Source organism: Diceros bicornis, chromosome 10 (genome assembly GCF_020826845.1).
Source record: "Diceros bicornis minor isolate mBicDic1 chromosome 10, mDicBic1.mat.cur, whole genome shotgun sequence".
NCBI classification, from domain to species: domain Eukaryota; kingdom Metazoa; phylum Chordata; class Mammalia; order Perissodactyla; family Rhinocerotidae; genus Diceros; species Diceros bicornis.
This window is the reverse complement of record NC_080749.1, coordinates 13164077-13177740: the sequence shown is the minus strand read 5'-3', so window position 1 is coordinate 13177740 and position 13664 is coordinate 13164077. Positions and strand designations below refer to the sequence as shown.

At 53.6% G+C, this 13664-nt stretch overlaps 1 protein-coding gene across 1 annotated transcript in view; it reads right to left on the bottom strand.

Moving 5' to 3' along the window:
• The window catches only part of SCTR (secretin receptor), a 37221-nt gene extending 28042 nt beyond the window's left edge, over positions 1-9179 (bottom strand). The window contains exons 1-2 of the mRNA XM_058548825.1: positions 9050-9179; positions 2641-2744 (exon numbers count right to left, since the gene is read on the bottom strand). Coding sequence (XP_058404808.1) covers positions 2641-2744; positions 9050-9179 — 234 coding nt within the window. The remainder of the gene's footprint in view (positions 1-2640; positions 2745-9049) is intronic.
• Positions 9180-13664: the final 4485 nt, after the last annotated feature.

The following is a 13664-nucleotide window of genomic DNA, read 5'->3' as shown; positions in this document are numbered from 1 at the left end:
TTTCAGCTCCAAGTTTTGGGATGTTAACAGTTTCAACTCTACCATGAACATCATAACTAAAGCCCCAGGCTCCATTCTTTCACAGCCAATTAGTCTAAGTCAACAGTTCTCATGTGTGGTTTTCATAGATATAACTCACAAAAACAGAAGCTCTTTGGGGTCCTCAATAATTCATAAGAGTGTAAAAGGGTCCCGTGGCCAAAAAGTTTGAGAATCGCAGGCCTAAGCCAATCATGTCTCTCATCCCTCTGCCAGGGATGGTCCAGGGGTGGGCAGGCTCAAGTCACTTTGGGCCAATGAGATGTGAGGACAGGCTTGCCGGAGGTTTGGGTAAGAAGTTTTCTTGCTCTTAGGAAGGAGCCGTAGGAAGCCAGGCTGTCCCTCCTCCCAGACAGGCAGGCCTGGGAAGTCTTACAATGGGAGGGGTGCCAGCCCTGGGAAGAAGCAACCAGGATGCAGGAGAGACAGAAAGGACCTGGTCCTTGGTGGCTTTGCGGTGCTGCTTCATCAGAGTCCTGACACCTTTCTCTGCACCCCTAGTTACAGGAGCCACATTTGCTTATTAAGCCAGTTGGAAATTTCTGTTATTTGCAGCCCAAAGCAGCCTTTTGAACCTCCATCCTGCTACCCATCATAAGAACGTTCTCTCCTAATCTTATGGATTTTACAAATTTTACACATAAGCCCCCGTCTTCATATAAGTCAATGAGAGAAATGGTAATCTGCAGAAGTCAGAGCCTACCCAAGACCCCTCCAAAACCATCTGTACCCACTGATCAATCCTTGTTGGATCCCGTTATTAAATTAGTCCACTCTGGCCAGATCTGAAGACCTCATGTGTTTCCTCCAATTGAATGACAAGCCCTGGGAGGGAAGAAACTCCACGCTCCATCTTGGTCCCGCAACCAATCTCCTTCGTATAGAGCAAGACTGATTGGCTATAGAGAGAGGAGTTGTCGAAAAAACTCAGAGGTGGCTATGATCTGCCTCCCAACTTCATCCTTTCTCCCTAAATTCTGCTGCTCCCCCTCCATGCTTCTGTAACATCCTACCTTACCCTCCAAGGGACAAGCAATCTTGTCCATGGTATTCCCGCTGGGGATTTTAGCTCTTGGCGCTGCTAAGGTGCATCTCCCAGGGGGCACACATCTTAATGAGGAGGTGGCAGAAGACAGAGGATGAAGCACTGGCTCTTTGTGGAACTAGACTTGGTTTGACTCCTGCCTCCACTGCTTTCTAAGCATGTTCCTTAACCCCTCTGAGCCTCAGTTTCCTCATCTGCAAAATGGAGAAAATACTGAGCTAACAGTGAATCCTTTTGAGGATTTAATGTAACTGTGCATTACGCAGCTGACACACGGTAGATGTTCAGTATATCGATAAACATTTATTGGGTCCTTTGCAGGTGCCAGGCATTGTGGGGGCACTGGGGGCCTGGAAGTGAGTAAGCCTCTTTCTGATTCATCACTGCTCTATCTCTGCGCCTAGACTCATGCCCGGCCCAGAGAAGGTGCTCAATCAATGTTTGTTGAGTGAATGAAAGCCTTTGAGGAGCTGATGCTTTAGTGAGAGAGGTGGATGCACACGGCACATGCTGATTATTTACTATACCATGGTGAGTAGTAGCTGGAGGCCAACACGGAGCATTAAGGGAGCCCCTCCTGTGGGGAGGGGAAGAAAGGGCTTTCCGGAGATGATGGGCTGGAGTGAGTCTCTTTATTTATTTATTTATTTATTTTTTATTTTTTTAAATTTATTTCTTTTTCCCCAAAGCCCCAGTAGATAGTTGTACGTCATAGCTGCACATCCTTCTAGTTGCCGTATGTAGGACGCAGCCTCAGCATGGCCAGAGAAGCAGTGTGTCGGTGCGCACCCGGGATCCGAACTCGGGCCGCCAGCAGCAGAGCGCGCACACTTAACCGCTAAGCCACAGGGCCGGCCCTGGAGTGAGTCTTGAAGGATGTGTACCAATCAGTCAGGAAAAGCGAGGAGGGAAGGGTTCTCTGCCACAGAGGGCCTTCAGGGGGGGGCCTTGAGAGGCACCCGAAGAAGCTCAGCCCACAGCTCACAGCGTTCTTTCTCAGACCAGGGCTGCCCTGCGCCGGGCTCTCTCCTTCCCCTCAGAGCCTCTGACTCCCTTGAGAGCAAACGTTCATTGAGCACTTACTATGGCCAGGCACCTTCCCAGCACTTCCACTTATTAACCCACTTAGTTCTCTTGACAGGCCTGTGAGGGCGGAACTATTATTAACCCCGTTTTCCTGATGAAGAAGCCGAGGCACAGAGAAGTCCTCCCCGCCTCCCCCAGGTCACAGGTCGGGGTTCAGACTCATGAGCCTGGCTCCGAGCATTTAGCCACTACGTCACTTCTCTTTTGGTTTCATGACTAAATCACCCCAGTCTCACGGTGGCACACGGCAGTTCTCTCTGTGCCATGGTCTTCATGACCGTCATCTCCGGGTGATAGACCAGGGCAGTGAAGCCCACTGAACCCCAGGCGATGAGCAGGGGAGGGGTGGGTGAGACGGGCAGCCCCCAGGCCACCTGACCTTGGCCCTGGGCTGGCTCCACTCTGCCCCCTCCCAGGGACCTCTCACCCTGCAGGCCCCATCCCAGAACCGAGGGGGTTGACAGGCTTACCCGCTTCTCGTTGGACGAGTCATTCACGTTAACCCCACAGGCCAGGTCAGGCCTGGGGAAGGTTTCCGACCAGCCGCCCTGTGTGCAGTTTCGAAACATGGAACCTGTGGGTGCCAAGCATCCTGTGTGTGAGTGGTGGGGACCAGGGACAGACATCCAGGTCTTCTGGGCACCCCTGGCCATGCCTTAGGGGCAGCCCGGAGCTTCCTTCTGTCACTCTGTCCCCGGCCACCTTTCTCTGAACCACACAGTCAGCTCCCAGTTGGCCCAGTTGATCCTTCAAGAATATGTAAGAGTCAGTCAGGAGAAGTGGTGGGAAAGGTATGCAGGCAAATGGTCCGAGAAGGGGCAAAGACCCGGATGAGTGTGCGTGTGTGTGTGAGAGAAAGAGACAGACCTGCTAATCCTTGATACCTCCATCTACAAACCAGGCCGGTCCTGAACAAATACCCCTCCCAGCCTCTAAGCACTGCTTGTCTCCCTCCCGGGGTCCCCTTGGCCTCACCTACACACCCACATCTCACACCCCCACATCCCACTGTGCCAAGCACGGGGGCTCCAGAGACAAGGCAGGCTGATTGACACGTGTCACAGTATTCAATACTCCCAACAACCCTTCTCAACCAGACCCCAGGCCCCCACAGAACTTCCGTTCCTGCTCCCCACCCCAGCTTGTTGCGCTCAGGGCCTAGCCCCACTCCAGGAGTCTCTTAGACCCCTGTGCCACTGCAGCCCACTTCACTCTGAGCCTGTCCCCTCCTTGCCCTTCCCTCCCCAGGCTTCAAACTCAGCAACAAGGTCACTCAGCACTCCAGAAGGAACTACCGCTCCCTACCCTCCACCCCCACTGGTTGAGGTGCCACTTCCGGATTTTTGAGGGTTTTCCCAAAGCAGAGGGCTGCTCCCCCACCCCCAACATGGGTGCTCACTGCAGAATCATAATAAAACCTTCATACTAGTAGGACATCGTTACTTTTTCAAGGGATTGTAGTGTCTCATACGATTAAGGAAGCTGAATGTAGTGCTTAAGAACAGTAGTCCCCAGAAATTTTGATTACACACCCCTAAACCAAAAAGTGTTGATCTCACACTCTAATGATTGTGTGTTTACCAAATTATAAGATTTCATGCTCTGCTGTAATAATGGTCATTGCTATGTGCCAGGCACTGTTGTAAACGTGCGACAGGTATTAAGTCATTTAATCCCAACAAGACTACGAGGCAGGTACTGTCACTTTCATAGTAAAATCTATTGTAACACGGAAACACTACACCCATTTTGCAGTCGGGGAAACTGAGACACACACCCTGGTAGGTGGGGGAAATGGGACTGAAGCCTGAGGCTCGGGCCCACAGGCTTAGCCACACACTACGTACTGACCCCTTCCTCACCGCTGCTGGCGCTTTTCGGACTCTCAGGTCCTGCTACCATTTAAGGGGTGGATCCCCCACAGAAGCTGGCATGGTTGTCAAGGACCCGGCCATCCCCATAATGAGCTTTTCTCAGGCTGCTGGTACTACTTCTGCACCAAGGAAGTTCTATTTTATGTCTAACTTCACACCCTGCTTCCCAGCATCTGAAAATCACTGGAGTAGCACTGAGATAAAACTTCCCAGGCAGCCTCCCCTCACGGAAGGGACAGAATGGAGTTATTAGTCCTTTAGCCACGGTGACAAGGCCCACCTCTGCATTATGAACCACAAGACAACTGCAGCCCCCACCGTCACCCCCACAGAGCTTATCGCCCTGCACCTCCAGCACGTGGCTGCACCCTGCACCCCTCACGCAGTGGCGACCATGGCTTCCCTGCCTCCCCCAGCAGAGGATGGGTTCCTGAGGCTCCCCAGTACCTGCCCAGCGCCCTCGCTCATCAAACCTTTGCTGGTTGCTGGCTGGCTAGAAAAGCAAAGGAGTGGGGATGGAGAGCCGCTCTACGCTTTTCTACGTGAGGAGAGGGAAGAGCTTGCCCCGAGGAGCCTTCAGAGCAGGAGCCTGAAGGCTGGGGAGGGGAGCTGCCAGACGAGAAGGAAGTCTTGGAAAGCCACCAGGAGTTGTTTCCCTCCTTGGACTGACTGGCCCAGCTGCATCCTCTCCTCGGGGCTGCCAAGGAGGGCAAACTTCCGGTCCGGGCTGGCTCTGTGGCTGTTACAGGGCTGCAAGGAGTGATCACAGCCATGCAGACAGGAGCCCCCAATCCTTTTTCTCTAACTCCTGCCCCGTCCAGGGACCCCTTAACCACCCCAGCTGGGCCAGGCATGCTCCTCTCCCTCAGGCCCCAGGGTCTGGGCCACTGGCTCACCCGGTTTAGGGTCAAATACGGCTGGGATTTCTAGAACCAGCCACTATGCTAAGTGCTTTATGTACGGATTCTGATGTAATCCTCATAGTGCTCCAGTGAAGGAGGTGGCCTATTTTACTTACGAGAAGACCAAGGCCCAGAAATGGGCCAGAGTGCCCAGCCAGGACGTGCCCCATCACTGGCCCTCTCCCTGCGGACCCACGTGCGGCTTCTAGCACCAGGAGACAGTGGCCTTAGGCTCTAGGCAAGCCCAACCTATGTGGGCTCACAAGGCCTGGAGTACAGGTTTAGAACCAGCCAGATCTGAGTTTGAAACCCAGCACTGCCTCTTGGTTGCCGTGTGACCTTAGGGGCATCACTTCTCTGTCCCAAATGGGAATAACCACCTCCACTGCAGGACTGAGCAGGAAACATGAGAGCACACAGAAACTGCCCAGCTGGTGCCAGGCACAGGACAGACGCCAGTGTTACTCCCTTCTGCTTTCGGCCTTTCTAAAATAGACCAGGAGTGGTGGGGCTTGGAGGCTTGGAATCTAGGAGGCGGTGGAAGATTTCTGTAAATGAGTCAAGGGAGCTAGGCTGTCAGACAGGAAAGGATGGTGGTCACATTCAGGCTGGTGGGATGGGAAGCTGAATTAAGAGCACACACTTCCTGGGGCCCAGAACTGGTTATCAGACAGCATGTGCCTAGAGGCGGGGCTGCCTCTTTTGGAGCCCTTTCTTCACCGACCCAGCAGGATGCTGCATGTGATCCAGGCCAGCTGCCCAGAGTAGCTAACAAGGCGGCCCTTTGGCCTTTGCTGACGGGGCCCTCGGCGGAACTGCAGAGGAGACAAGGGTTGAGCTCTCTCCGGAGTCACTTCAACCCCACCCTCTTCCCGTGGGTTTAGTTCCTAACAGTAAGGGGTTCTTACCCAGGTGCAGGTCAATGTACACTTCAAGGGCCCCTGAAAGCACAGTCAGGATTTTTGTGCATTTACATATGTGCAGTTTGGGGAAGAGCCACTCCAAAACTTTCACTCAATTTTCAAAAGGCCCCAGGACCCTAATCAGGTTAGGGACCACTACTGTTTTAAGGCTCCAATCCCCACTTAGACAGAAGGGAAAGAAGGCCAGGGCCTGACCCTGCTCAGGAAGTGTTTTTTAATAAGAAACTCTGGAAGACCAGTGCCCTTTTAAAAATCAAAGGAATGCATCCTTGAGGGAACATTCGAGGCCCTGGCACACACAAACAGAAAAATATCTGGGGGCAGAATCCAGCCTGCAGTTTCTCCAGTCACACAGACACCCATCCTGTCTGGGCCCATGTGGTAGGTGCCCTGAAAAAGAATTAATTTGTTATTATTATTTTCTTCTTTCAAAAGGAAGGGTCCAGAACATTAGCTTGTCCTCACTGGGCTCTCCTGCCTGGGTTGGGGTGGGGAGCCCTGGAATCCTGTGGGACACAGCTGAGGGGAGCCTTCCTTCTTAAGAGGAGATAAAGGGGCTGGGATCTAATCAGACCCCGAGGAGGATCTACAGGGAGGGAAGGCAGTGGTGGGAGGACGGTTCTTAGTGACTAACTGAGGCTGGACTGGTCCTGAGCCATGATTCTGGGCTGGCTGGTGCCCTGGGTCTGGGGCTGGGTATGAGCAGAGTGGCCCCCAGAGTGAAATGATCCCCCCACCGCCAGGCCTTTGCATAGCACTCAGCAGGCAGGGCCTCAGTGTGGATGGGCAGGAGGAGGGTCCTGCAGCCTCACAGCGACACCATGTGGCAGCAATAAGAAACTGCAGCAGAGGTCGGCGTAGAACCCCTGCTTACTTCCCTGTACCCCTGGGTGGCCCTGGATGGGTCTTGAGCAATTAAAGGGTTGGGGAGACAGGAAGGAGACAGTGGGATTTTAGTTAATGAGGCAGGCAGATGTTCAAGCAATTGACTGGAGAGGGATGTGGCCATGAGCACTGTTCTGCCTGGCCTCTCTGCAGAAAGGTAGGAGGGATGGTGATGGGGGAGGTGGGGGCAGAGGCACTGGCACTCTGGGAAGGCTGCGGAGGGAGGGCTGGGAGAGGAGAGGAGCTTCAAGTCCCTCCAACAGGAGAACTTGGCCAGCCAGGGAGGGGCACTGGACAGGGAGTCAGAGACCAGGATCTAGTCCTGGCCCTGCACCTGACCAGCGTGTTGCTTCAGGTCAACTATGTTTGGATTAATCTCCTGTGTCCTGAGCTCCACGGACTCCAGGGACAGGCATGGAAGGGTCATGCCAGGAGGTGAAGACTGTTGGTGAGTTTGCTGGCATGTGTGTGCATGCGGGGGGATGTTGGAGGAGGAAAGGGAGGACAAGAAGAGAGAAGAGGGGGAGACAAGGGACAAAGGAAGATATTTAAAGTATATTTCCAAGCAAAGCCATACAGAACTGGTATTATTTATTCTCCCCATTTTACAGGTGAGGAAAATCGAGGCTCTGAGACAATGAGTAACTTGGGCCCTGAGGCAGAGACTGGCACCCACTGGACCACAGTCCCCATGTCCCTCACAGTGACAAGTCACCACATGGCTGAGTTCTGGCAGAGACCATGTGGGCAGAAGCGGTATCACTTTCAGGCCTGTTCCTTCAAAGTCTCTCGTGTGATCCTCTGGGTCCTTTTCCCTTTGCCAGTCGTCCCAAAAGCTGTGTGTTGAGACCGCAGGCAGAAAGGCGCCGGGAGACCAGAACCACCGTGTAGAGAGGAGCTTCCTGTGAATCAGGAGCACCTATTTTGGACTTAGGTGGGCAGGCATGGTCTGCAGGCTTCGAGACTTGGGGGGTTCATCTGCTTCAGCAGCTAGCACAACCCCAGCAGTAAGTGAAGGAGTGGGATTCAAACCCATCTCCCCGGTCCCCTCCAATGCCTGTGTCGTGGGCGTCAGGTGAGCTACAGCAGTGTGGTCCCCAAATCTCTGTGTGTGCACACACACATGTGTTGGTGTGCCCATGTGTACTACAGAACTATGGCGTGAAGGATCTACACTCCTCTCCCACACTGCTCTGACTGGGTTTCCATGCTGCTCATCTTTTCCTTACCTGGCTTCGGAAGGCTGCTGGGTTTAGTGTTAAATCATCTTTTTTGTTCATTCTTCTTAAGGGCCCCATCAGGTAGCCATTCCTGCCCCTCACGGATAAAGGGAGAGGGGCAGCAGGGCCAGGCCAGGCTTTAGACTTTAAATGACCCCACTGAGGGCAGGGGACAAAGGTCATGAAACCACCTTGCCTCTACCCTCTACCAGGGTCACCCTCACCCTGGGGCCGTAGACCCACCTTCACTGTGGCCCCGAGGACAGATCACCAGTTTTGAAGATGTGGGGGTACTTGCTGGGGATTGGGGTTTTGAAGATCACCAGAGAAATCCAGGTTTCAGTCCTAGTTTCTCCATCTCCTAGCTCTGAACCTTAGGCAAACTGCTGACCCCTCTTAGTCCCTCTTATTATTATTACCCTCTACTGGGTCAAGTGGGGGAGAAAGGTCTGTGATTTGCAGGGGTCTTGTGATGGCTAATGAGTCCACATATATAAAAATGCCTGGCACATAACCGAGCTCTAGCCAGTGTAGTACCCCCTGTGTGAGACAACCCTCCTTCCCTGCCTGAAATTAAGAAAATGCCTATAAACTACAGCTTTCCTCAGGCAAGAGATCCCCCGTGAGGCCAGGGGCTTCCAGGGAGGGCACAGTTTATCAGCAGGGCCTGGCAGAATGGGCATAAAGGAAGTAAGTGTTCTGGAAGGCCAGGCTATGCCAGGCCGAAACCCAGACACAGGAGCTGGAGCAAGGGCCCTGCTTGCTAAGGAGGCAGAAATGTGGAAGAAATGTGGGGAGCCCCGAACTGGGGGGGTGGGGCAGTGAGGAGCAAGCCCAGCCTCCTGTATCGCTTCCTCAGGACACTGCCTCCTGCCCCCTTGCTTAGGACCCTGAGAGGTGAGCCCACCCCACAACCCCCAAGCAAGGCTTCCAATCCCCAGCAAGGACCCTCACATCATTCCACTCACTACTTGTCCCCAGAGAAGTTTCCCTGGCCTCATGCCTCCAGGCCAAGGCCCCACCCAGGGAGCCACCCCCCAGTCTCTCAGCCAGGACCCTTGGGCTGAAGGGTTACCATTTCGGCCTGTGAGCATCTGGAGAAATCGTGGGCACTCCATTTCCACAGTCTGTCCCAGCGCAGAGGAGGGCCAGCAGCTCATGTTGTCCCAAAGCCCCTCACAGCCTGCCAAGAAGAGCAGCAGCATCAGACGGGGATACAGCATGACCAAGGGCCACCCCCACCACCCTGTCACCATCCCCAACACCCGCGCCTGCCCGGAGTTCCTGTTAGGTACTGACTCCTTGAGATCAGGAACCAATAGTGTCTAATGTGCCTTTTCCTCCTCAGAGCCTTGGACTCTGCTATCTACATAGTAAGAGCTCAGTGTTGAAGACACGAAGGAAGGAAGGAAGGAACACACATTATCTCACGTAAGCCTCATAATGCAGGTCTGGATTTCTCTAGAGCAGAAGATGGCACGTCTCTTGGCCTCATCTTCCATTAAACGACTAGGCGGCAGTGGGCCTCCCTCCTGGCTGCACAGTGTAATGATCTGGGGAGCTTTAAAACATACATAACTGGGTGCTGCACCCAAGGGTCCTGGTGTAATTGGTTTGGGGTGGGGCCCAGGCATGATATTGTATTAAAACTTTCCAGGTAATTCTAATGTGATGGCAGGGTTGAGAACCCTTGTCCCATGATTCTCCAACTTCAGCTTGCATCAGGATCATCCAGAAGGCTTGTTAAAACACAGAGAGCTGGGTCCCACCCCCAAAGTCTTGGTGGAGCCTGAGAATGTGCATTTCTAACAAGTTCCCAAGTGAGGCTGATGCTGCGGGTCTGGAACCACACTTTGAGAACCACCGCCCTGGCCTACGGAAGCAGCTACACCAGATTACCACTGCTTTGTAGTAGTAATATTGTTGAGGATGTTGCTTTCTACCTCACAGTGTTCCCTGAAGGAGAACCTCATCTCAATGCAATGAGAAGCTGAATATATGGAGAACAACTAGCACATATCTGTCATTATAAACATTATATCTTGAAGCTGTTTCCTCTTTGACTTGGCTGCTAGAAAACTCAGAGTGAGATTTGTGGCCTACTTCTGGAAAGACTTTGAAATGAATCAAAAAGATTACTGGGTGTCTTCAATGCAAAATGAGGTACTGTCTAAGCACAGCCTTCTGGGTTATCTGATTCTATGGGTCTCTGGCCTCTTATTGTCTTTGAGCTATTTTGCAACTCTATAAGTTGTAGATAACTGATAGCAATGCAAATGATTCTTGTCCAAAGGCAGGCAAATGAATTTTGTCCAATTGTATTTCAATTAGACAATATCGTATTCAGCCAGTTTTGCATCTGTTTGTAAATTCATTTTAGCATTCTGCCTTGTTGTAGCATTCTACATCTCTGTATGTAAGGAACTTTGAATTCTCCTATGAACTAGTGGTAATATCTTAGTGGTTCTCTCATTAATTAAATAAAATGTTTGGAAGGTATTCATTTTATATTTGTATGCGAGTTATGATTATACTCTCTTTTAAAAATTATCATTTAACATAATCACTCGTCAATTCTCACAAAGTTGATCCCATGGGGAGAAGCCCAGGGAAACTGCTCCCTTTGACAGGCGTCTGGGGACCCATGCCAACAGGAGGACATCACCAGGGGCAGGTTTGGAGGGGTCTGGAAGTAGAGCTGAGGTGACACCCATGAGGTGAACAGCAGTCACCCCCATTGAGTCGGGGGAACACAGCACAGACCACCCCACCCCAGATCCACGAACCTTCAGAAAGAGCTAGGATTCTTGAGTCCCACAGACATGGGCTCCACTCCTGCCTCACCACACACTAGCTGCCCTTACCCGTTTCCTCATCTTTTCTGGGGAAACAGATGCCCTCCTCCTGAGGTTGTCGAGAGGAAGAGATCAAACCCCACGGGTAAAACCTGGCACTCAGTGGGCACTGGTGAAGGCAGCTTCCTGCCCAACATCCTCCCCAGGCCCCTTCTTGTTTCATCCTGGCATGGGGAGGGTGGGCCAGGTGGGTGCTCTGAATTGCAGGGCAATTTTTAGCTCCTGGGACTGGGAAAGCAGTGTGGTCTGAAGGGGTTGTTGGATTGCCTGGAGGGCAAATTCCCAGTTTTTGTAAAGAGCAAGAGTCTCTTTTCAGGCATGAATACAACCAGGTTCAAAGCACCAATATCCTCCTTGACACCTGTGTGCCCTTTATAAGTGAAGTTCCCTGGTGACCTGTCCCACTTCAGAGGTTCTGATCCTCCAGCGTACATCAGAATCACCTGGGAGCATGCCAACCATGCAGATCTCCGGGCCCCAAGAGATTCTAATTCAGTCATTCTGAGGCCTGGGACTCTGCATTTTAAGAACTGCCTAGAGATGCTGCTCTATGTGGTCATGAGGCCTTGCTTCGAGAATCTCCATGCTGCACCTCCCTCCTGCCCACAGCAGAGGGCCCCGATTTCTGGGCTCAGATCTCCCCTTGGCGCCCAGGAGCAAATCTGAGACAGTAAGACAGGCAGCCTCCCAAGGCCAGGGGAGGTCACTGCAGCTCCACCTCGGTGCCTGGGTGCAGACGGCCTCCCCGCACTGTGCAGAGAGCCCATGAGAGCAGGAACCTGTCTGATTCCCCACTCCCATTGGAGGCCTGTGACTGCAATGGGCCGGGCACGGCGCAGGTGCTCAACAAACGTGTCAAAGGAATGAATGAACAGATGATGGAGCCTCTGGCTCCTGTACGTCCCCTGTCCTGCATCCCTCGTACACGAGCTTTCACTTTGATGCCCACCTGACTTCTAAATTCCCTGTTAGGTTCTGGCCTTCCAGCCCTCCGCCTGCCAGCTCCGGTTGGTTGTAGTGAGAGTTATCCTGTGCTTACACACACGAGCTCATCTAATCCACAGCTGGGCTCCAGGGCACCTGGTTCTGTCCTCATTTTACAAATGAAAGAATAAAGCAGCAAGGAGAAGGGAGTGCCCTGACTCACAGCCAGGAAATGGAAAAGGAGTGGAGGAGACAGAGCCTGGACATAGAGGGCAGGGGCCGGGTGGGGCTCCCACAGGAGAGTGAAGGCACATGTGGGACTAAGGACCAGCACCCTTCAAGGAACGTGGGAGACGAGAAACACCTGTGGTATTCCGGAACCTTCACCCCAATTCTCACAGTGAGCCCGGAAAAAGGAGGGACTTGAGCTTCTCTCCATCTTGAGCCCCCCAGAGCACCAAGCAGGGTTCTGCCACTGTCCAGGTGCTGGTCATCCAGATTCCAGCTGTGGACACTGCTCGCAGGCCCCCAGGTGACTCCGGCCTCCCCAGAAGCCCTAGGGACGGTGCATGGTCCTGGGAGGCCCTTTGCAGATGACCCACTGTGTCTCTCCACTGTGAGCTATTCCGGATCTGGAGTCTGGAGGACGAGGCTGACCCCGTGTCTTCTTTCCTTCCGCAGATGTCTTGGTGTGCTGGCACAATGCCTTGCTTATTCCCCAGCATCCCTGGCAGCTTGGGCCAGCATCGCTTATTGTGGAAGCAGTGGGGGCACTTCCCCACCATGGAAAACACAGGAGCTTCTTTCCTCACTTTGGGAGAAATGGATTCAGGGCTGCGCTGGCCAGGTCAGCCAGGGCACTGGCTGATGTCGCCAGCCCAAGAGGCTGGATGACCTATGTCCAGCTGGCCAGACAGATGGGGAGGGTGCCAGGGCGTCTGGCAGTCTTCCTGACCTGGGTCATGTCAGGCTGGGCCAACAGGGACACCAACCTGGTGCTGACAGAAGGGAGGGTGGCAGTGGCTGGTGGTGAGGAGTGAGGGAGAGAGAGGAGCAGCCTCCCCTCACAGCTGGTTCACCGCCACGCCCTTCATATCAGCCATATAGAGAAAAGGCTGGGGAAGGGGCCATCCAGGCCTGTGCTGGACGTGCATCAGACACTGTGTGCCCTGGGGGTTAGGTACGGTCAGTGCCCCACAGCAGGGATGAGGGACCCAGGCTCCAAGAGGCGAAGTGACATGTGCAGGGTGACAGAGCTGATACTGGTGGAGCTGGGATCCCACCCAACCTTCCCATTTCCAGCCCGAGGAAGGGTCCTACCTGCCTGGCTGACCCCTGGTGGCTGCAGACCTGTATGTTAACTCCACACGGCATTGCTCAGGTCCTAAGCACCCATGACATTGCCACACTCTCCCAGCCTTGGCTTCACTGTCTGGGCATGGAAGGCGTTGGAACAGACCCCAGTTCCCAGCATGCAGTCAGTTGATACATGGCACATGGTTCAGCGGCAGGCGTCCTGTCCTGACCCCGGCCTTCCCCGGAGCTCTGGCAGGGAAGGGACAAAGCACAGGACTCAGGCCGCTACGGGATCCTGGGAGTTTTAGATCCAGAGCAGCAAGGAGTTGGGGGTGAGGGGCTCCAATGAGCTAAGGGAGTGGGGAGCTTTGCAAACAGGGCTCCTGCTCCTGAGCCACTAGGGAAGGCTCACTACCTCTGGAAAGGCAGGGCTGAGATCAACACAAATTAGCTGCTGCGTGGGCAAGCAGGCCCAGGGGGTGGCGAGGGCCATGCCTCCCACCCCTCCGCCATCTCTGATGGTCACCTGCCACCACTGACTACCTGGCTAGAGGGAGTGGGATGGAAGGCTGGGGAAGCTTAACTGGGGAAACCAGAAAAGACAATGTCGGACCA